A 25,000-nucleotide genomic window follows, 5' to 3' on the forward strand; every position below is an offset into this window, starting at 1 on the left:
AAACCAAGGCTTTTTCGATCACAGAAGTCAACAAATGAGGGTGCCTGGGGACATGCAGGGCCTGGGTTTACCTCCACATCACCCGCGGAACAGAGGAGGAGTAGAATGAGGGTGCGGCTAAAGGCTATCAAAACTGGTCGCCTAGAGCGTTGGGGACAGAGAATAAAAGGAGCAGATTTCTGGGCATGGTAGAATATATTCAGGGCATAATGCGCAGACAGGGGTATGGTGGGGTGCGGGTACAGCGGAGGTAAGCCCAGGCACTGGGTGATGATGAGAGAGGTTGTATCACTGGACATGCTGGTTGTAATGGGTGAGGTCACCGCATGTGTGGGAGGTGGGACAAAGGAGGTATCAGGGGTATGAAGAGTGGAACTAGGGGCTCCATTGTAAACTAAAACAATGATAACTAACCTGAACAACAGTATACAAGGCATATTGACATTTGAGAGAGACATACAGCGAGCATACAGTAATCACAGGTGTTGAATTGGGAGAGCTAGCTAAAACAGTAGCTAAAACAGTAGGTGAGACAACAACAGCTAATCAGCTAGCACAACAACAGCAGGTAAAATGGCGTTGACTAGGCAGGGAGGGTCGGATTAATTACACACAGAGCCTGAGTGCGGCTGGGGCCGACAGATAAAACATAAACAAGCAGAATGGAGTACCGTGATGGACAGTCCAGCATGCATCAGCTATGTAGCCAAGTGATCAGTGTCCAGGGGGCAGCGGTGGATGGGGCAGGGAAGCTAGACTGGCGAGTATTATCCAGGTTAAAAAAACTGGCTGGCTGTGCAGAAGGTAAAAGGTAAAAGCCGCTAGCAGTGGCTAACAATGACTAAATAGCTTGTAGCTAGTTAGCTGGTTAGCTTCTGGAGGTTCTTGAGTGTGTTCTAAAAATGTAAAATAATAGCGATTCCGTAGCACATTAGGTGAGGCAGGTTACCGGAAGGTATAAACTAATTAAAAATCGAAAAGTAATTGAAAGTAAATATGGGTCCAGTGAGTGGTTGGGACGCGGCGATTCAGACGGTTAGCAGGCCTGTGCTAACAAGCTAACAGTTAGTAGGCCGGGGCTAAACAAGGTAGCAGTTAGCAGGCCGAATTAGCAAGCAAGGAGATAGCAAGGGCTAGAAAGCCTTTGGGGGACGTCGCGATGGGGTGAGTCTGTTTATGCCTCTTCATGCGGTGACATCGATAGACCGGTCGTGGGTCCGGATATTGTAGCCCAGGAGTATGCTTCGGTGGTAGCACAGGAGCTCTGGCTGGGCTAGTTTCAAGCTAAGTGGGTGGAAACGCTAGACAGGAGTAATCATCCGGGGTTGCGGTTAGCTAGTTAGATAGTTGTGAAGATCCAGCTGAAAATGTTCCATTTGCGGTGGGAATCCGGGGATAAAAAATAATAGGTCCGTTATGCTCTGGTTAGAGTCGCGTTGTTCGAACTGGCGAGAGCTTTCCGCTTTTTTTAGCTTTCCGAGCTAAAGGTTAGCTGATGACCGGTTAGCTGAAGACGGCTAGCAATGGTTTGCTGACTGATAGCTGTTAGCTAGCTGGCTAGCTTCAGTTGAGGGGTTCTGGATCCGAAGTAAATATAAATACTTTAGAAAAAAAAGCAGATCCACGCTACATTGGGTGAGGCGGGTTGCAGGAGAGTATTTAGAAGTTGAGGTTTAGCAAAATGTTTTAAATGATATGCGAAGAAAAATATGTTTAAAAAAACGATATATACAAGGGACACGACACGACAAGATGTCTGACTGCTACGCCATCTTGGAAATACTACTACTACAAGGCTTGCTTCTCCAAATACTACTACTACAAGGCTTGCTTCTCCAAATACTGCTACTACAAGGCTTGCTTCTCCAAATACTACTACTACAAGGCTTGCTTCTCCAAAATACTGCTACTCGAAGGTTTACTTCTCCTTGGTTTACTACACAAGGTCCTACTTCGCCTTGGTTTACTTCTTCTAGGTTTACTTCTCCTAGGTTTACTACACAAGGGTCTACTTCTCCTAATCTTTCCATAGAAGGGTCATATTAGTTTATAGGCCAAACCGTTTTCGTGAGAAGACCGATTTTTGGGATATCGTCTGGTCTGACAAACAGCGCTTTCGTTCTGCCACTTTCCACCGCAGATGCAGAAGGCCGACAGGTCTCTAGCTTAAAAACTGACTGGTTTTTATGGCCATTTTTTATTACGTTAAATGTTTTATTGGATCTCTCTTTCGTGTTGGTCTATTAACTAACTTGATGTCACCAGGCAGGCCAAAACTCCGTCCCACCAAAATGGGATGATAATTCAGGTGGTCTTTTCAAACAGCTCTTACACTAAAAGGACATTAAAAATAATTTTCACAATTTCACAGTATTATTCCAACCTCATAGTGTGTGTATAAAACACAGGAAATCACTTCTTTTTTTTACTGTACTGGTCCTTTAACGAAGTTTCTCTCTATCTCCCCCCTTCTTTCAGGGCTCTGTGTACATTAATGATGACGCTAGGATAGTCTCCAGTGATTATGTGACAGCTGACGGTGTGATCCACTACATTGACAAGGTCCTCACCCCATATGACCTGAAGGATCAAAAGGCCATACCATCTAAGGTAGGCTACGGCTGCATGTGTATGCCACTCAGCAGACGCTTTGATCCAAAGCTACTTACAGACACATAGTGTGCATACATTTTCCATATGGGTGGCCTCAGCGGGAATCAAACCTATGATCCTGGCGTTGCAAGCTCCGTGCTCTACCAACTGATCAACAGAGAGATGGGCACCCTATTCCTATACTACATAGGGCTTAGGGTGTTGCCATTTGTGGACACAAGTCACAATTTACTCCCCAAATAGGTTTTATTCATTTTAAAATCACTCGTGATTTCCTGAATATCTACCAAGTTTAAATTCTGGGAATAATTCATATTTATCCCGAGAGTCCAAGAAAATAGGGCAAAAAGTCCTAGCGTTTAAAACCAAGATGGTCACTATGCCAGGGTCCTCCCAAAATAAGAGGCGCGTTGCGTCACCTTGTCTGCTTGGACTCGCCACTGTGTAAATGTTTCAGAGCAAATTAAACTCATATTTAGTAATGATAGACTATCTATGATCGCTTAATGAAATTGTAAAACAGGACGTTCATAAATTCCCGAGCGCTATATGTTCCTCAATTCATTCAGCGGGTTTTCTGGTCAGGGCGCACAGGCTTTGTCAAATCATACAAAACTTTGTAACGGCAGTCACGGCAGTCACGGCAGTCACGGCAGTCACGGCAGTCAAAAGTCAAATGACAAAAGTTGCTAAACTTCCTCCTTCGACAAATGACAGAATATCACCTGTATTTGTCCAAACAGAGTCGATATACAGAAATATATATATATACAGATTTATACAGAAAGCTGATCAGCCCAAGACTAACGGGGAGATGAAGAGTGGAATTATTTTAGTATCAAAGTATATCTTTTTAAATTTGATTTTATTTCTACCTTTATTTAACTAGGCAAGTCAGTTAAGAACAAATTCTTATTTTCAAAGACGGCCTAGGAACAGTGGATTAAATGCTTGTTCAGGGGCAGAAGGACAGATTTGTACCTTGGGGGTACAACTTGCAACCTTCCGGTTACTAGTCCAACACTCTAACCACTAGGCTACCCTGCCGCCTCTACACTCTAACCACTAGGCTACCCTAAAAAACATCCGTATCTCCTGTCATAGCGTTTGTTGATCACACGTTCTCTACCTGAACTCTATATAAGGCAGCAATACGAGACAGCACACAGAAGCGAGGTAAATGTTATAGAGGTATTCTGATGTGCGTAGGTCACATGTGCTCTGATAATGCAACCTATAGATCAGAGAATAAAGTTAGGACTTTTTCAGGACTCAGGATTTGGGGTTTCAGGGGGGTTGAGACTGGATAGGATATTATCCTAGGCTTTAGGACAGAAGGAGACTGGATAGGATATTATCCTAGGCTCTAGGACAGAAGGAGACTGGATAGGATATTATCCTAGGCTCTAGGACAGAAGGAGACTGGATAGGATATTATCCTAGGCTCTAGGACAGACGGAGACTGGATAGGATATTATCCTAGGCTTTAGGACAGAAGGAGACTGGATAGGATATTATCCTAGGCTCTAGGACAGAAGGAGACTGGATAGGATATTATCCTAGGCTTTAGGACAGAAGGAGACTGGATAGGATATTATCCTAGGCTCTAGGACAGAAGGAGACTGGATAGGATATTATCCTAGGCTCTAGGACAGAAGGAGACTGGATAGGATATTATCCTAGGCTCTAGGACAGAAGGAGACTGGATAGGATATTATCTGAGGCTCTAGGACAGAAGGAGACTGGATAGGATATTATCCTAGGCTCTGGGACAGAAGGAGACTGGATAGGATATTATCCTAGGCTCTAGGACAGAAGGAGACTGGATAGGATATTATCCTAGGCTCTAGGACAGACGGAGACTGGATAGGATATTATCCTAGGCTCTAGGACAGAAGGAGACTGGATAGGATATTATCCTAGGCTTTAGGACAGAAGGAGACTGGATAGGATATTATCCTAGGCTTTAGGACAGAAGGAGACTGGATAGGATATTATCCTAGGCTCTAGGACAGAAGGAGACTGGATAGGATATTATCCTAGGCTCTAGGACAGATGGAGACTGGATAGGATATTATCCTAGGCTCTAGGACAGAAGGAGACTGGATAGGATATTATCCTAGGCTCTAGGACAGAAGGAGACTGGATAGGATATTATCCTAGGCTCTAGGACAGAAGGAGACTGGATAGGATATTATCCTAGGCTCTAGGACAGAAGGAGACTGGATAGGATATTATCCTAGGCTTTAGGACAGAAGGAGACTGGATAGGATATTATTCCAGGCTCTAGGACAGAAGGAGACTGGATAGGATATTATCCTAGGCTTTAGGACAGAAGGAGACTGGATAGGATAACAGCCTAGGCTCTAGGACAGGAGAAGATATACTTTTCCCTAATGACTCTGTGACAGAGATGCCTACAGTATGTAGTGAATTGTGCATAGACCTATCACGGTTATCCATGTTAATCTATAGACCTATACACGGTTATCCATGTTAATCTATAGACCTATCACGGTTATCCATGTTAATCTATAGACATATCACGGTTATCCATGTTAATCTATAGACCTATCACGGTTATCCATGTTAATATATAGACCTATCACGGTTATCCATGTTAATCTATAGACATATCACGGTTATCCATGTTAATCTATAGACCGATCACGGTTATCCATGTTAATCTATAGACCTATCACGGTTATCCATGTTAATCTATAGACCTATCACGGTTATCCATGTTAATCTATAGACCGATCACGGTTATCCATGTTAATCCCTACTTGTGACATATTTGTTTTCTTATATTTCAGCTTAATTTCACTGAAGCAGGTGAACTATATGGATACATGAAGTTCACCAAACTGGTGCAGGTAAACAAATCTAATTGTATTGGTCACATGCACATGGTTAGCAGATGTTAATGCCGAGTGTAGCTAAATGCTTGTGCTTCTAGTTCCGACAGTGCAGTAATATCTAACAAGTAATCTAACAATTCCCCAACAACTACCTAATACACACAAGTGTAAGGAATGAATAAGAATATGTACATATAAATATATGGATGAGCGATGGCAGTGCGGCATAGGCAAGATGCAGTAGATGGTATAGAGTATAGTATATACATATGAGATTAGTAATGTAGGATATGTAAACATTATATAAAGTGGCACTGTTTAAAGTGACTAGTGATACATTTATTACATCCAATTATTCATTATTAAAGTGGTTAGAGATGAGTCAGTATGTTGGCAGCAGCCACTCAATGTTAGTGGTGGCTGTTTAACAGTCTGATGGTCTTGAGCTAGAAGCTGTTTTTCAGTCTCTCAGTCTCTGCTTTGATGCACCTGTACTGACCTCGCCTTCTGAATGATAGCGGGGTGAACAGGCAGTGGCTCGGGTGGTTGTTGTCCTTGATGATCTTTATGGCCTTCCTGTGACATCGGGTGCTGTAGGTGTTCTGGAGGGCAGGTAGTTTGCCCCCGGTGATGCGTTGTGCAGACCTCACTACCCTCTGGAGAGCCTTACGGTTGTGGGCGAAGTAGTTGCCGTACCAGGCGGTGATACAGCCCGACAGGATGCTCTTGATTGTGCATCTGTAGAAGTTTGTGAGTGTTTTCAGTGACAAGACAAATTTCTTCAGCCTCCTGAGGTTGAAGAGGCGCTGCTGCGCCTTCTTCACGATGCTGTCTGTGTGGGTGGACCATTTCAGTTTGTCCGTGCTTGGCCGTTGGTTTACTAATTCATGTATAAAGCTAATACACATTTACTACCGTATAAATAGCTTCAATCTCAAATACTTTTATGGGGCAAATCCCAATTTACACAAAGTCAAAATTTCACTTTGTCTCCCATTGAAGTAGCATATGGCATTCAGCCAATCATTGCACATTGTACAAATGGACCAGGGCTTTACACTCTTTGTTAGGGTCCACCTGATTGGCTGAACACAGTAAACTACACCTAGCATTGTGGTGGAAAATAGTCCTATTGGTCATTTTCACGCCTGCACATCTGAGACCAGATTGGAGAGAGAGGAACAGGGCTTCATGCCCCTGACCATGTTGTTATCATTGTTGTTATTATTTTTAGGATGCCAACATGCTGAACCTGGTCGAGAACTCCATCCACCAGCCCCTGACCATGTTGTGGCCGTCTGACGCTGCTCTCAGCTCTCTGTCTGAAGAGAGACAACACTGGCTCTACAGTCTTGCCCACAGGGACAAACTCACAGCCATCATCAAAGCTCACATCATACGCAATATCAAGGTGAGGTTATGGGTGCATCACAAATGTTTTGATTACTTCTTGATGTTGTTTTGATTGTGATCTTGTATTGATTATAATGACGTTGATCTCTCTACAGAAGATGACCTTGACTTCGTTCACTACCTACCGGACGATGCACGGATCAACCTTCACCTTTAGCTGTAACAAGAAAGTCGTTGTGAGTAGCTACTTCAACCTCATTTACACCTCTGAGTCTCAAATGACACCCCGCTCCCGATATAGGGCACTGCTTTTGACCAGAGCCCATCGGTGTACTATAAAGGGAATAGGGTCTAAAGTAGTGCACTATATAGGGAATAGGGTCTAAAGTAGTGCATTATATAGGGAATATCAAATCAAAGTTTATTTGCCACGTGCGCCGAATACAACAGTGAAATGCTTACTTACAGGCTCTATCCAACAGTGCAAATTTTTAAGTAAAAAATTGGTATGAGTTAAACAATAGATAAGTGAAGAAATAAAAAACAGTAAAATAATAGTGAAAATAACAGTAGCGAGGCTCCGTACAGATGATACCGGTACAGAGTCAATGTGCGGGGGCAACAGTTAGCCGGGCTAATTGAGGTAATATATACATGAATGTATTGTTAAAGTGACTATGCATAGATGATAAACAGAGAGTAGCAGCACCGTAAAAGAGGGGTTGGCGGGGGGATTTGCGGTAGTGCCTTGCGGTCGGAGGACGAGCATTTTCCGTATGAGGCAGTGATGCAACCATGCTCTCGATGTTGCAGCTGTATAACCTTTTGAGGATCTGAGGACCCATGCCAAATCTTTTCAGTCTCCTGAGGGGGAACAGACTTTGTCGTGCCTTCTTCACGACTTTCTTGGTGTGTTTGGACCATTCTAGTTTGTTGGTGATGTGGACAACAAGGAACTTAAAGCCCTCAGCCTGCTGCACTACAGCCCCGTCAATGAGAATGGGGGTTTGCTCGGTCCTCCTTTTCCTGTAGTCCACAATCATCTCCTTCGATGAACATAGAAGTGATTTAGTCTCATAGGCTCGTGTCACTGAGCAGCTCGCGGCTGTGTTTCTCTTTGTGATCTGTAATAGTTTGCAAGCCCTGCCACATCCAACGAGGGTCGGAGCCAGTGTAGTACGATTCATTCTTAGTCCTGTATTGATGCTTTGCCTGTTTGATGGTTCGTCGGAGGGCATAGCGGGATTTCTTATAAGCCTCCAGGTTAGAGTGCCACACCTTGAAAGCGTCAGCTCTACCCTTTTGGTTCAGTGTGGATGTTTCCTGTAATCCATGGCTTCTGGTTGGGGTATGTGCGTACAGTCACTGTGGAGACGACGTCCTCAATGCACTTATTGATAAAGCCAGTGACTGATGTGGTGTATTCCTCAATTCCATCGCAAGAACCCTGGAACATATTCCAGTCTAAAGTAGTACACTATATACATGGGCAATAGTTTTTACAGTAGTGCACTATATAGAGAATTGGGTCTAAAGTACTGCACTATATAGAGAATAGGGTCTAAAGTAGTGCACTATATAGAGAATATGGTCTAAAGTAGTGCACTATTATAGGGAATAGGGTCTAAAGTAGTGCACTATAAAGGGAATAGGGGGCCATTTGGGAAATACCCTTATTTATCCCAAGGCACAATTATAGCTGAGAATGAAAGAAAGACAGTGGATACATGGTACACCATCTGCTCAGAACTACTGGGCCTACTGGGCCTACTGGGCCTTCTGGGCCTTCTGGGCCTACTGGGCCTTCTGGGCCTACTGGGCCTACTGGGCCTACTAGGCCTACTGGGCCTTCTATATTCCTCTCTCCCCAATCTCCCATTTTCCTCTAGCCTCAGCCTGGTTCTAGATCTGTTTGTGCTTTCTTGCCACGGGTGTAACTTACATTTACATTTACATTTAAGTCATTTAGCAGACGCTCTTATCCAGAGCGACTTACAAATTGGTGCTTTCACCTTATGACATCCAGTGGAACAGCCACTTTACAATAGTGCATCTAGGTCTTTTAAGGGGGGAAGGGGGTGGAGAAGGATTACTTTATCCTATCCTAGGTATTCCTTAAAGAGGTGGGGTTTCAGGTGTCTCCGGAAGGTGGTGATTGACTCCGCTGTCCTGGCGTCGTGAGGGAGTTTGTTCCACCATTGGGGGCCAGAGCAGCGAACAGTTTTGACTGGGCTGAGCGGGAACTGTACTTCCTCAGTGGTAGGGAGGCGAGCAGGCCAGAGGTGGATGAACGCAGTGCCCTTGTTTGGGTGTAGGGCCTGATCAGAGCCTGGAGGTACTGAGGTGCCGTTCCCCTCACAGCTCCGTAGGCAAGCACCATGGTCTTGTAGCGGATGCGAGCTTCAACTGGAAGCCAGTGGAGAGAGCGGAGGAGCGGGGTGACGTGAGAGAACTTGGGAAGGTTGAACACCAGACGGGCTGCGGCGTTCTGGATGAGTTGTAGGGGTTTAATGGCACAGGCAGGGAGCCCAGCCAACAGCGAGTTGCAGTAATCCAGACGGGAGATGACAAGTGCCTGGATTAGGACCTGCGCCGCTTCCTGTGTGAGGCAGGGTCGTACTCTGCGGATGTTGTAGAGCATGAACCTACAGGAACGGGCCACCGCCTTGATGTTAGTTGAGAACGACAGGGTGTTGTCCAGGATCACGCCAAAGTTCTTAGCGCTCTGGGAGGAGGACACGATGGAGTTGTCAACCGTGATGGCGAGATCATGGAACGGGCAGTCCTTCCCGGGAGGAAGAGCAGCTCCGTCTTGCCGAGGTTCAGCTTGAGGTGGTGATCCGTCATCCACACTGATATGTCTGCCAGACATGCAGAGATGCGATTCGCCACCTGGTCATCAGAGGGGGGAAAGGAGAAGATTAATTGTGTGTCGTCTGCATAGCAATGATAGGAGAGACCATGTGAGGTTATGACAGAGCCAAGTGACTTGGTGTATAGCGAGAATAGGAGAGGGCCTAGAACAGAGCCCTGGGGGACACCAGTGGTGAGAGCGCGTGGTGAGGAGACAGATTCTCGCCACGCCACCTGGTAGGAGCGACCTGTCAGGTAGGACGCAATCCAAGCATGGGCCGCGCCGGAGATGCCCAACTCGGAGAGGGTGGAGAGGAGGATCTGATGGTTCACAGTATCGAAGGCAGCCGATAGGTCTAGAAGGATGAGAGCAGAGGAGAGAGAGTTAGCTTTAGCAGTGCGGAGTGCCTCCGTGATACAGAGAAGAGCAGTCTCAGTTGAATGACTAGTCTTGAAACCTGACTGATTTGGATCAAGAAGGTCATTCTGAGAGAGATAGCGGGAGAGCTGGCCAAGGACGGCACGTTCAAGAGTTTTGGAGAGAAAAGAAAGAAGGGATACTGGTCTGTAGTTGTTGACATCGGAGGGATCGAGTGTAGGTTTTTTCAGAAGGGGTGCAACTCTCGCTCTCTTGAAGACGGGAGGGACGTAGCCAGCGGTCAGGGATGAGTTGATGAGCGAGGTGAGGTAAGGGAGAAGGTCACCGGAGATGGTCTGGAGAAGAGAGGAGGGGATAGGATCAAGCGGGCAGGTTGTTGGGCGGCCGGCCGTCACAAGACGCGAGATGTCATCTGGAGAGAGAGGGGAGAAAGAGGTCAGAGCACAGGGTAGGGCAGTGTGAGCAGAACCAGCAGTGTCGTTTGACTTAGCAAACGAGGATCGGATGTCGTCGACCTTCTTTTCAAAATGGTTGACGAAGTCATCTGCAGAGAGGGAGGAGGGGGGGGAGGGGGAGGAGGATTCAAGAGGGAGGAGAAGGTGGCAAAGAGCTTCCTAGGGTTAGAGGCAGATGCTTGGAATTTAGAGTGGTAGAAAGTGGCTTTAGCAGCAGAGACAGAGGAGGAAAATGTAGAGAGGAGGGAGTGAAAGGATGCCAGGTCCGCAGGGAGGCGAGTTTTCCTCCATTTCCGCTCGGCTGCCCGGAGCCCTGTTACTTTAGGAGTTTGGAAAAAAAAGCACAAACAGATCTGGGACCAGGTTAGTTCTCATCTTGTCCTGTGATTATCGTATTACCTTTCTCATGTTTGTTTGTTTGTGTCTGTCAGGGGGACATGATGGTGAATGACAACATGGCGAGGGTCCTGGATCGTTTCATGATGTTTAACGGGGGCGTTGCGTATGGCATCGACCAGCTACTGGAACCTCCCGGTCTGGGTGCACACTGCGATGGACTGGAGGACAGGACTATATACGTAAGAGACTTTAATATCACCTTCATAATACTATTAGTTATTTCTAATATATCTGGAGAGTATATGTGGAAGGTTCTGGTATTCCAGCAGGAGACGTTTCTCCCACGACGGACTGGACGGAGAAATGAGATGACAAAATTATCCTCATGTGTGTCTATGCTCAATGGACAGTTTAAAGTATATGCATCTTGGATATATGAGTGTCTGTGAAACTGGAGACACAAAGACACAAAACATCAAGGCAACAACATTATAGAAACAAAACAAAATCCTTGTTTCAGCCCCTTAGGATCCGCAGTGTCTAAGTTGTACTGCCAGAATGACTCTCTTTCTATTAGTTTACGTATGATGTCACCTCTTGGTGAAATGTTGAAGTGTTTTATAGCTACGAAGTGCAGCGAGGAAGGTTAGCTGTGTTTTTATTAAGAATGGCAGCCTTATGTTCCACAATGTTAGTTTGGTTTGACCAATAAGCAGCCTCACAGATGTATCTTGGCTTGACCCAAGACGGCTTAGCAGACGGACATGTGTTTGTCTTGTCAATAGTAAGTAGTCTGTTGCTTCAGATTTTTTTTCATATATATTTTAATCTCACTTTCCATCTACGAACTAAATGTACTTTCCTGCAACCCGCCTCACACAATGTGGTACAGATTTGCTATTTTTATTCCTTATAACTGGTTCCTCCATCGGGAGCTAGCCAGCTAACTAGCTATTAGTCTTTGTTAGCCACGGCTAGCTGTCTTCACCTTTAGCTCGGACGCCAGCTTTAGCTCGCCAATACCTGCCAGTCTGCAAAGCGCGATATCAACCCATTGGACTGCTTTTCACTACCACATCTCCAGATTCCTGCCACAAGCTCTGGACTATTACACCGGATTATCGCAGCTAGCTAGCTGCAACCGAGTGGCTATTGCTGGCTAACGCCTCTGTCCCGAAGCAAGCACCATTTAGCTTTGAGCTAGGCTCGAGCTAGGCCCAACTCGCGGCTAGCCGACGAAGAATAGCAGCTAATTCCTGGGCTTCAACACCTCTTTCGCCAATTTGCCTGGACCCTTTATTGTCGACATGGAGCCCTGCCGATCCATCACGACTGGTGTTAACATCTGAAGCCTCCTCCCTAAGTTTGTCTTATTCATTGCTTCAGCACACTCCGTCAACCCAGATGTCCTAGCCATGTCTGAATCCTGGCTTAGGAAGGCCACCAAAAATTCTGAAATTTACATCCCTAAATATAATATTTTCCATCAAGATAGAACTGCCAAAGGGGCGGAGTTGCAATCTACTGCAGAGACAGCCTGCAGAGTTCTGTCATGCTATCCAGGTCTGTGCCCAAACAGTTAGAGATTCTACTTTTAAAAATCTACCTTTCCAGAAATAAGTCTCTCACTGTTACTGCTTGTTATAGACGCCCCTCAGCCCCCAGCTGTGCCCTGGACACCATATGTGAGTTGATTGCCCCCCGTCTATTTTCAGAGTTCGTACCGTTAGGTGACCTAAACTGAGATATGCTTAACGTCGTCCTAAAATCTAAGCTAGATGCACTCAATCTCACACAAATCATCAAGGAACCCACCAGGTACAACCCTAAATCCGTAAACATGGGCACATTCATAGATATCATTCTGACCAACTTGCCCTCTAAATACACATCTGCTGTCTTCAACCAGGATCTCAGCGATCACTGCCTCATTGCCTGCTTACGTAATAGGTCCGCGGTCAAACGACCACCCCTCATCACTGTCAATCGCTCCCTAAAACACTTTTGCAAGCAGGCCTTTCTAATCAACCTGGCCCGGGTATCCTGGAAGGATTTTGACCCCATTCCTTCAGTAGAAGATGCCTGGTTGTTCTTTAAAAGTGCTTTCCTCGCCATCTTAAATAAGCATGCCCCAGACTTATATCTCCCTCACTAACGTTAAGCAACAGCTGTCAGAGCAGATTACCGATCACTGCACCTGTACACAGCCCATCTTTAAATAGCCCACCCAACTACCTCATCCCCATATTGTTTATTTTATTTTTTGCTCTTTTGCACCCCAGTATCTCTACCTGCACATCATCATCTGCACTTCTATCTCTCCAGTGTTAATGCTAAATTGTAATTATTTTGGCTCTATGGCCTATTTATTGCCTTACCTCCCTAATCTTACTACATTTGCACACACTAGGCTAGTTGAGAACAAGTTCTCATTTACAACTGCGACCTGGCCAAGAAAAAGCAAAGCAGTTCGACACATACAACAACACAGAGTTACAGATGGAATAAACAAACATACAGTCAAAAATGCAGTAGAAAAAAAGTATATATACAGTGTGTGCAAATGATGTAAGATAAGGGAGGTAAGGCAATAAAATAGGCCATAGTGGCGAAGTAATTACAATATAGTAATTAAACACAGGAATGGTAGATCGGCAGAAGATGAATGTACAAGTAGAGATACTGGGGTGCAAAGGAGCAAAATAAATAAATAAATACAGTATGGGGATGAGGTAGATTGGATGGGCTATTTACAGATGGGCTATGTACAGGTGCAGTGATCTGTGAGCTGCTCTGACAGCTGGTGCTTAAAGCTAATGAGGGAGATATGAGTCTCCAGCTTCAGTGATTTTTGCAGTTCGTTCCAGTCGAGTCGCCATGGACCAACAAATATTCTTTACATCAACAACATGGGAATCACTACAAAACGTATTGTATGACGTACTGTATGTGTGTTGTTAGAGTCGATGTGGTAGCTGCTTGGGTCCCCGACCCTGTCCCCACGGAACTGAAGATACGGTGAGCTCACACACACACACACACACACACACACACACACACACACACACACACGCAAACCATAAGACACCATTTCTTGCCTTTCACAGGGCAAGACTGAGATCTGCAGCTTCATCAACCCCTACTCTATGCTCTACCCTCGACAACACAGTGTGATGTATAACCACAACTTCAGGTAGGGAGACTCCACAGTGATGCACAACCACAACTTCAGGTAGGGAGACTCCACAGTGATGTATGACCACCACTTCAGGTAGGGAGACTCCACAGTGATGTATGACCACGACTTCAGGTAGGGAGACTCCACAGTGATGTATGACCACGACTTCAGGTAGGGAGACTCCACAGTGATGCACAACCACGACTTCAGGTAGGGAGACTCCACAGTGATGCACAACCACGACTTCAGGTAGGGAGACTCCACAGTGATGCACAACCACAACTTCAGGTAGGGAGACTCCACAGTGATGTATGACCACCACTTCAGGTAGGGAGACTCCACAGTGATGTTTAACCACGACTTCAGGTAGGGAGACTCCAAAGTGATGTATGACCACGACTTCAGGTAGGGAGACTCCACAGTGATGTATGACCACGACTTCAGGTAGGGAGACTCCAAAGTGAAGTTTGAAAACCACTTCAGGTGGGGATACTCCACAGTAATCGATAACCATGACTTCAGGTGGGGAGTATCCACAGTGATGTCTGACCACGACTTCAGATCCGGAGACTCCACAGCGATGTTTGACCACGACGTCAGGTAGGGAGACTCCACAGTGATGTTTGACCACCGCCTCAGATAGGGAGAATCCATAGTGATGTTTGACCACCATCTCAGATAGGGAGACTCCACAGTGATGTTTGACCACCGCCTCAGATAGGGAGAATCCATAGTGATGTTTGACCACCATCTCAGATAGGGAGACTCCATAGTGATGTTTGACCACCGCCTCAGATAGGGAGACTCCATAGTGATGTTTGACCACCGCCTCAGATAGGGAGACTCCATAGTGATGTTTGACCACCGCCTCAGATAGGGAGACACCATAGTGATGTTTGACCACCGCCTCAGATAGGGAGACTCCATAGTGATGTTTGACGACCGCCTCAGATAGGGAGACTCCATAGTGATGTTTGACCACCATCTCAGATAGGGAGACTCTGCAGTGATGTTTGACCACCATCTCAGATAGGGAGACTCCACAGTGATGTTTGACCACCGCCTCAGATAGGGAGACTCCATAGTGATGTTTGACCACCGCCTCAGATAGGGAGACTCCACAGTGATGTTTGACCACCGCCTCAGATAGGGAGACTCCACAGTGATGTTTGACCACCATCTCAGATAGGGAGACTCCATAGTGATGTTTGACCACCGCCTCAGATAGGGAGACTCCACAGTGATGTTTGACCACCGCCTCAGATAGGGAGACTCCATAGTGATGTTTGACCACCGCCTCAGATAGGGAGACTCCACAGTGATGTTTGACCACCGCCTCAGATAGGGAGACTCCACAGTGATGTTTGACCACCATCTCAGATAGGGAGACTCCATAGTGATGTTTGACCACCGCCTCAGATAGGGAGACTCCATAGTGATGTTTGACCACCGCCTCAGATAGGGAGACTCCATAGTGATGTTTGACCACCGCCTCAGATAGGGAGACTCCATAGTGATGTTTGACCACCGCCTCAGATAGGGAGACTCCATAGTGATGTTTGACCACCGCCTCAGATAGGGAGACTCCACAGTGATGTTTGACCACCATCTCAGATAGGGAGACTCCATAGTGATGTTTGACCACCGCCTCAGATAGGGAGACTCTGCAGTGATGTTTGACCACCATCTCAGATAGGGAGACTCCACAGTGATGTTTGACCACCGCCTCAGATAGGGAGACTCCATAGTGATGTTTGACCACCGCCTCAGGTAGGGAGACTCCATAGTGATGTTTGACCACCGCCTCAGATAGGGAGACTCCATAGTGATGTTTGACCACCATCTCAGATAGGGAGACTCTGCAGTGATGCATAACCATGACTTCAGGTAGGGAGTATTATTTTTCTTCATCCTCTTCTTCTACAGCCTCCATCCCTCTATGACGAGGCACCACATGGGCCAAAGGATGGGCTGTAAGAGGATATGTAAGAGTCAAGCCTGGGTCATGAGCTGCTGTAAGAACCACTATGGAAGAGATTGCCAAGGTGAGCCTTCCCACTGCCTCAGATAGTGATATACATGACATGATGTGCAGTGTCCTCAGATAGTGGACGTGATATACAGTGTCCTCAGATAGTAGACATGATATGCAGTGCCCTCAGATAGTAGACATGATATACAGTGTCCTCAGAGGGTAGACATGATATACAGTGTCCTCAGATAGTAGACGTGATGTGCAGTGCCCTCAGATAGTAGACATGATATACATTGTCCTCAGAGGGTAGACATGATATACCGTGTCCTCAGATAGTAGACGTGATATACAGTGTCCTCAGATAGTAGACGTGATATACAGTGTCCTCAGATAGTAGACGTGATATACAGTGTCTTCAGATAGTAGACGTGATATACAGTGTCTTCAGATAGAAGACATGATATGCAGTGTCCTCAGATAGAAGACATGATATGCAGTGTCCTCAGATAGAAGACATGATATGCAGTGTCCTCAGATAGAAGACATGATATGCAGTGTCCTCAGATAGTGGACATGATATACAGTGTCCTCAGATACATTAAAGTGTTTAGAAACATATTCTATTCTTATCCACAATAAAAGTGACTCCAAAATGACATAAAACATTATTACAAATAAACGGTTCACCCGATATGGATCCCTTCAAATCCAAACTTTGAGTACAGAGCCAAAAGAAGAACAATTCATTTGACTGTCCCAGTCATTCTTGTATCGTATGGATCCCAAATGGCATAGGGCCCTAGTCAAAAGCACTTTATAGGGAATAGGGTGCCATTTGGGATGCACACATCTTCAGTATATGTGTACTTCAGGGGTGTCAAACTCATTCCTCAGAGGGCCAAGTTTCTGCAGGTTTTTCCTTTCAATTAAGACCTAGACAACCAGGCGAGGGGAGTTCCTTACTAATTAGTGACCTAGACAATCAGGTGTGGGGAGTTCCTTACTAATTAGTGACCTAGACAACCAGGCGAGGGGAGTTCCTTACTAATTAGTGACCTAGACAACCAGGTGTGGGGAGTTCCTTACTGAGACCCAGACAACCAGGTGTGGGGAGTTCCTTACTAATTAGTGACCTAGACAACCAGGCGAGGGGAGTTCCTTACTAATTAGTGACCTAGACAACCAGGTGTGGGGAGTTCCTTACTGAGACCCAGACAACCAGGCGAGGGGAGTTCCTTACTAATTAGTGACCTAGACAACCAGGTGTGGGGAGTTCCTTACTGAGACCCACACAACCAGGTGAGGAGAGTTCCTTACTAATTAGTGACCTAGACAACCAGGTGTGGGGAGTTCCTTACTGAGACCCAGACAACCAGGTGAGGGGAGTTCATTACTAATTAGTGACCTAGACAACCAGGTGAGGGAGTTCCTTACTAATTAGTGACCTAGACAACCAGGTGAGGGGAGTTACTTACTGAGACCCAGACAACCAGGTGAGGGGAGTTCCTTACTGAGACCTAGACAACCAGGTGAGGGGAGTTCATAACTAATTAGAGACCTAGACAACCAGGTGAGGGGAGTTCCTTACTGAGACCTAGAATACCAGGTGAGGGGAGTTACTTACTGAGACCTAGACAACCAGGTGAGGGGAGTTCCTTACTAAGACCCAGACAACCAGGTGAGGGGAGTTCCTTACTGAGACCTAGACAACAAGGTGAGGGGAGTTCCTTACTAATTAGTGGCCTAGACAACCAGGTGAGGGGAGTTCCTTACTGAGACCTAGACAACCAGGTGAGGGGAGTTACTTACTGAGACCTAGACAACCAGGTGAGGGGAGTTCCTTACTAAGACCTAGACAACCATGTGAGGGGAGTTACTTACTGAGACCCAGACAACCAGGTGAGTGGAGTTCATTACTAATTATTGACCTAGACAACCAGGTGAGGGGAGTTCCTTACTAAGACCGAGACAACCAGGTAAGGGGAATTCCTTACGGAGACCTAGACAACCAGGTGAGGGGAGTTACTTACTGAGACCTAGACAACCAGGTGAGGGGAGTTCCTTACTGAGACCCAGACAACCAGGTGAGGGGAGTTCCTTACTGAGACAACCAGGTGAGGGGAGTTCCTTACTGAGACAACCAGGTGAGGGGAGTTCCATACTGAGACAACCAGGTGAGGGGAGTTCCTTACTAATTAGTGACCTAGACAACCAGGTGAGGGGAGTTCCTTACTAAGACACAGACAACCAGGTGAGGGGAGTTCCTTACTGAGACCTAGACAACCAGGTGAGGGGAGTTCCTTCCTAATTAATGACCTAGACAACCAGGTGAGGGGAGTTACTTACTAATTAGTGACCTAGACAACCAGGTGAGGGGAGTTCCTTACTGAGACCTAGACAACCAGGTGAGGGGAGTTACTTACTGAGACCTAGACAACCAGGTGAGGGGAGTTCCTTACTGAGACAACCAGGTGAGGGGAGTTCCTTACTAATTAGTGACCTAGACAACCAGGTGAGGGGAGTTCCTTACTGAGACCCAGACAACCAGGTGAGGGGAGTTCCTTACTGAGACAACCAGGTGAGGGGAGTTCCTTACTGAGACAACCAGGTGAGGGGAGTTCCATACTGAGACAACCAGGTGAGGGGAGTTCCTTACTAATTAGTGACCTAGACAACCAGGTGAGGGGAGTTCCTTACTAAGACACAGACAACCAGGTGAGGGGAGTTCCTTACTGAGACCTAGACAACCAGGTGAGGGGAGTTCCTTCCTAATTAATGACCTAGACAACCAGGTGAGGGGAGTTACTTACTAATTAGTGACCTAGACAACCAGGTGAGGGGAGTTCCTTACTGAGACCTAGACAACCAGGTGAGGGGAGTTACTTACTGAGACCTAGACAACCAGGTGAGGGGAGTTCCTTACTGAGACAACCAGGTGAGGGGAGTTCCTTACTAATTAGTGACCTAGACAACCAGGTGAGGGGAGTTCCTTACTAAGACCCAGACAACCAGGTGAGGGGAGTTCCTTACTGAGACCTAGACAACCAGGTGAGGGGAGTTACTTACTGAGACCTAGACAACCAGGTGAGCGGAGTTCCTTACTGAGACCTAGTCAACCAGGTGAGGGGAATTCCTTACTACGACCCAGACAACCAGGTGAGTGGAGTTTCTTACTGAGACCTAGTCAACCAGGTGAGGGGAATTCCTTACTACGACCCAGACAACCAGGTGAGTGGAGTTCCTTACTGAGACCTAGACAACCAGGTGAGGGGAGTTCCTTACTGAGACCTAGACAACCAGGTGAGGGGAGTTCCTTACTACGACCCAGACAACCAGGTGAGGGGAGGTCCTTACTGAGACCTAGACAACCAGGTGAGGGGAGTTTCTTACTGAGACAACCAGGTGAGGGGAGTTCCTTACTGAGACAACCAGGTGAGGGGAGTTCCTTACTGAGACCTAGACAACCAGGTGAGGGGAGTTCCTTACTGAGACAACCAGGTGAGGGGAGTTCCTTACTGAGACCTAGACAACCAGGTGAGGGGAGTTCCTTACTACAACCTAGACAACCAGGTGAGGGGAGTTCCTTACTGAGACCCAGACAACCAGGTGAGGGGAGTTCCTTACTGAAACCTAGACAACCAGGTGAGGGGAGTTCCTTACTGAAACCTAGACAACCAGGTGTGGGGAGTTCCTTAATACAACCTAGACAACCAGGTGAGGGGAGTTCCTTACTGAGACCCAGACAACCAGGTGAGGGGAGTTCCTTACTGAGACCTAGACAACCAGGTGAGGGGAGTTCCTTACTGAGACCCAGACAACCAGGTGAGGGGAGTTCATTACTAATTGGTGACCTTCATGAATTATTAAGGCAGAAGCAAAAACCCGCATCAACTCTGCCCTACATGGAATTAGTTTGACATGTGCTGTATATTCATGCTAACAGTAAATACATTTTTCTTTAAAATATTCTTTTTTAAAGAATGTTTGATCTTTTTGATTCCAGAGAAACAGGGCATTTGGAAAGTATTCACACTTGACTTTTTCCACATTTTGTGACATTACAGCCTTATTCTAAAATTAATTAAATAATTTTTCCCCCACATCAATCTACACACAATACCCCATAATGATAAAGCAAAAACAGGCTTTTGGAACTTTTTGCAAATGTATAAAACAAAAATTACTGAAATGTTACAGTTACGTAAGTATTCAGATCTTTTACTCAGTACTTTGTTGAAGCATCTTTGGCAGTCGATTACAGCCTCAAGTCTTCTTGGGTATAACGCTACCAGCTTGGCACACCTGTATTTGGGGAGATTCTCTCATTCTTCTCTGCAGATCCTCTCAAGCTCTGTCAGGTTGGAGGGGAAAGTCACTGTATAGCTATTTTCAGGTCTCCATTTTCAGGTCTCTCCAGAGATGTTTGATCGGGTTCAAGTCCGCCTGGACCACTCAAGGACATTGAGACTTGTCCCGAAGCCACTCCTGCATTGTCTTGGCTGTGTGCTTAGGGTCGTTGTCCTGTTTGAAGGTGAACCTTCGCCCCAGTCTGAGGTCCTGAGTGCTCTGGAGCAGGTTTTCATCAAGGATCTCTCTGTACTTTGCTCTAATCATCTTTCCCTCGATCCAGACTAGTCTCCCAGTCTCTGCCGCTGAATAACATCCCCACAGCATGATGCTTCCACCACCATGCTTCACCGTAGGGATGGTGGCAGGTTTCCTCCCGATCTTACGCTTGGCATTCAGGCCAAAGAGTTCAATCTTGGTTTCATCACACCAGAGAATCTTGTTTTTCATGGTCTGAGAGGCTTTAGGTGCCTTTTGGCAAACTCCAAGCGTGCTGTCATGTGCCTTTTACTGAGGAGTGGCTTCCATCTGGCCACTGCAGAGATGGTTGTCCTTCTGGAAAGTTCTCCCATCTCCACAGAGGAACTCTGGGGCTCTGTCAGTAACCATTAGGTTCTTGGTCACCTCCCTGACCAAGGCCCTTCTCCACCGATTGCTCAGTTTGGTCTGATGGCCAACTCTAGGAAGAGTCTTGGTGGTTCCAAACTTCTTCCATTTAAGAATGATGGAGGCCACTGTGTTCTTGGGGAACTTCGATGCTGCACAAATGTTTTCTTTCTTGGCACGATCCTGTCTCATAGATGGACAGACAATTCCTTCGACCTCATGGCTTGTTTTTTTTTGCTCTGACATGCACTGTCAACTGTGGGACCTTATATAGACAGATGTGTGCCTTTCCAAATCACGTCCAATCAATTAAAGTTACCACAGGTGCACTCAAATTAAGTTGTCGAAAGAGCTCAAGGATGATCAATGGAAACAGGATCTACCTGAGCTCATTTCGAGTCTCATAGCAAAGGTGCTGAATACTGATGTAAATAAGGTATTTCCGTTTTTTATTTGTAATACATTTGCAAAAATGTCTAAAACACTGTTTTCATTTTCCATTATGGGGTATTGTGTGTACACTGATGAGGGAAAACAAATATTTAATCCATTTTAGAATAAGGCTAAACAAAATGTGAAAAAAATGTCAAGGGGTATGAATGCACTGTCCATGTCTGTTGGTTTACAGTGGTGTACAACCTTGTTGTCATAGTAATGATAACAACACTCAGAGCTTTACTTTGAAAAGGGGGAACTTCAAAGTGATACGATCCAATGTGTGTCAGTGTAAACTCACTTCATCCACTACCAATGTGTTTCAGTGTAAACTCACTTCATCCACTACCAATGTGTTTCAGTGTAAACTCACTTCATCCACTACCAATGTGTTTCAGTGTAAACTCACTTCATCCTCTACCAATGTGTTTCAGTGTAAACTCACTTCATCCACTACCAATGTGTTTCAGTGTAAACTCACTTCATCCACCAGCAATGTGTTTCAGTGTAAACTCACTTCATCCACTACCAATGTGTTTCAGTGTAAACTCACTTCATCCACCAGCAATGTGTTTCAGTGTAAACTCACTTCATCCACTACCAATGTGTTTCAGTGTAAACTCACTTCATCCACCAGCAATGTGTTTCAGTGTAAACTCACTTCATCCACTACCAATGTGTTTCAGTGTAAACTCACTTCATCCACTACCAATGTGTTTCAGTGTAAACTCACTTCATCCACCAGCAATGTGTTTCAGTGTAAACTCACTTCATCCACTACCAATGTGTTTCAGTGTAAACTCACTTCATCCACTACCAATGTGTTTCAGTGTAAACTCACTTCATCCACTACCAATGTGTTTCAGTGTAAACTCACTTCATCCACTACCAATGTGTTTCAGTGTAAACTCACTTCATCCACTACCAATGTGTTTCAGTGTAAACTCACTTCATCCACTACCAATGTGTTTCAGTGTAAACTCACTTCATCCACTACCAATGTGTTTCAGTGTAAACTCACTTCATCCACTACCAATGTGTTTCAGTGTAAACTCACTTCATCCACTACCAATGTGTTTCATTGTAAACTCACTTCATCCACTACCAATGTGTTTCAGTGTAAACTCAGCCTTTTCCACTACTAATGTGTTTCAGTATGTTCTGGTGGGTTGGAGTCTCCCTGTGGAGATCACGGGGACTGTGATGATGGCCGTCTGGGGTCTGGACGCTGCCGGTGCCACGATGGCTTCAAAGGAACAGCCTGTGAGCTGTGTGAACTTAAACACTATGGAACCAATTGTACAGCGTGTAACTGCACAAATCAGGGCCAGTGTGAGGAGGGGATGGAGGGAGATGGGAGCTGCTCCTGTACTGAGGGCTGGACTGGAGACCGCTGCCACCTTAAAATAGGTGAACATTGATTCAGCTATTATGAAACTACACTATTACATTAAAAAAAACCATTCCTTATCCATGATACTTCAATGGGTGACTATCCAGACCTGTACTGGGTGTAAGGAATGTTTTGGGGATGTTCAAGTCCCTCCGTCAAGTACCTGATTTCCTTTTTCTTCAAGCTGGGCTGAAGCACCTTTGGGGATATGTTTTTGAACTATTACATGGTAATGTGTTATGCCATTTACACAATGCCACAAACAGACAATAAATTCATAATATTATATTATCTACCTTCATGCTTTGTGTGCGTGTAGCAGTATATCGTTGGTAGGTAGCCCAGCGGCTAAGGAGTTGGACCTGTAGCTGAACAATGCCCTGTTCAAATCCCAGGCCAGGTGCTGAAAAAAGGGGGGGGGGTAATTGATCTGGTAACTGGAGGGCTATTAAGTTCATATTCTAACAACTATCCCCTACCGTTGGGTGCTTGAGCAAGGTCCTTAACCTTTCACCATGTTCTCCACCCAGAGGCATTGCAGCTTCACCCTGTGCTGCTGTCAACTCTGTGATGTGTCATGTGGTGGGGGTTAAGAGAGAACTCTGTGATGTGTCATGTGGTGGGGGGTTAAGAGAGAACTCTGTGATGTGTCATGTGGTGGGGGTTAAGAGAGAACTCTGTGATGTGTCATGTGGTGGGGGTTAAGAGAGAACTCTGTGATGTGTCATGTGGTGGGGGTTAAGAGAGAACTCTGTGATGTGTCATGTGGTGGGGGGTTAAGAGAGAACTCTGTGATGTGTCATGTGGTGGGGGGTTAAGAGAGAACTCTGTGATGTGTCATGTGGTGGGGGGTTAAGAGAGAACTCTGTGATGTGTCATGTGGTGGGGGGTTAAGAGAGAACTCTGTGTAATAATAATAACAAACTATAATAAAGTAGCTATGGACATAAAGTTGTATTTTATGTGTGGGCCCGTGTGTGATAACTTTGTCTACTGTTGTGTCCAATCAGAGAAGAAGCTGGTGTGTTCTCCAGAGTGCCATAGCAACGCTGTGTGTCAGGCCGACAACATCTGTCTCTGTCAGTCACAGTATGTGGGGGACGGCTTGAACTGCACCGGTGGGTTGGAATCATTATTTAACTCATTTATTACCCACAATCCAGTTAGCTAATAGATTAACCCAAAGTATTCATTCTAAATCCACACTCTTGGGGTGGTGCGTCATGAGTAGGGGCCCAGAGTTTTTCCAGACCATGTGACCTGACCAGGGAAAACTCTTTGGCCCTAAACATTTAGCGAGTCTTGGGATGCGTCCCAAATGGTACCCTATTTCCGATATTGGGCACTTATTTTGAGTAGTGCACAATATAGGGAACAGGGTGATATTTTAGATGAAGACCCAATGTAGTTTGTTAGTCACTATGGAAACTGTGTGCACTAATTAGGTAATAGGGTGCCATTTGAGAAATCTCCTCCAGCTCCTGGTCTGTTATATTATTAATGATCTGTGTCTCCTCCAGCTCCTGGTCTGTTATATTATTAATGATCTGTGTCTCCTCCAGCTCCTGGTCTGTTATATTATTAATGATCTCTGTCTCCTCCAGCTCCTGGTCTGTTATATTATTCTCTGTGACTCCTCCAGCTCCTGGTCTGTTATATTATTCTCTCTGTCTCCTCCAGCTCCTGGTCTGTTATATTATTATCTCTGTCTCCTCCAGCTCCTGGTCTGTTATATTATTCTCTGTGTCTCCTCCAGCTCCTGGTCTGTTATATTATTCTCTGTGACTCCTCCAGCTCCTGGTCTGTTATATTATTCTCTCTGTCTCCTCCAGCTCCTGGTCTGTTATATTATTAATGATCTCTGTCTCCTCCAGCTCCTGGTCTGTTATATTATTAATGATCTCTGTCTCCTCCAGCTCCTGGTCTGTTATATTATTATCTGTGTCTCCTCCAGCTCCTGGTCTGTTATATTATTCTCTCTGTCTCCTCCAGCTCCTGGTCTGTTATATTATTAATGATCTCTGTCTCCTCCAGCTCCTGGTCTGTTATATTATTATCTGTGTCTCCTCCAGCTCCTGGTCTGTTATATTATTCTCTGTGTCTCCTCCAGCTCCTGGTCTGTTATATTATTAATGATCTCTGTCTCCTCCAGCTCCTGGTCTGTTATATTATTCTCTGTGTCTCCTCCAGCTCCTGGTCTGTTATATTATTAA

At 45.7% G+C, this 25,000-nt stretch overlaps 1 protein-coding gene across 9 annotated transcripts in view; it reads left to right on the forward strand.

Moving 5' to 3' along the window:
- stab1 (stabilin 1) overlaps window positions 1–25,000 on the forward strand; it is a 284,951-nt gene that overhangs the window by 217,474 nt on the left and 42,477 nt on the right. For 7 of the 9 annotated variants that reach the window (XM_065002109.1, XM_065002108.1, XM_065002102.1 and 4 more), the window contains 11 exons: window positions 2,479–2,610; window positions 5,430–5,489; window positions 6,709–6,885; window positions 6,983–7,063; window positions 10,946–11,092; window positions 13,815–13,871; window positions 13,961–14,046; window positions 14,554–14,631; window positions 15,958–16,076; window positions 22,550–22,804; window positions 23,798–23,905. In XM_065002109.1, coding sequence (XP_064858181.1) covers window positions 2,479–2,610; window positions 5,430–5,489; window positions 6,709–6,885; window positions 6,983–7,063; window positions 10,946–11,092; window positions 13,815–13,871; window positions 13,961–14,046; window positions 14,554–14,631; window positions 15,958–16,076; window positions 22,550–22,804; window positions 23,798–23,905 — 1,300 coding nt within the window. The remainder of the gene's footprint in view (window positions 1–2,478; window positions 2,611–5,429; window positions 5,490–6,708; window positions 6,886–6,982; window positions 7,064–10,945; window positions 11,093–13,814; window positions 13,872–13,960; window positions 14,047–14,553; window positions 14,632–15,957; window positions 16,077–22,549; window positions 22,805–23,797; window positions 23,906–25,000) is intronic. The other 2 variants (XM_065002105.1, XM_065002107.1) reach the window with 2 other exon arrangements.

The sequence above is a fragment of the Oncorhynchus nerka genome, linkage group LG15, assembly GCF_034236695.1.
Source record: "Oncorhynchus nerka isolate Pitt River linkage group LG15, Oner_Uvic_2.0, whole genome shotgun sequence".
Taxonomy (NCBI): Eukaryota; Metazoa; Chordata; class Actinopteri; order Salmoniformes; family Salmonidae; genus Oncorhynchus; species Oncorhynchus nerka.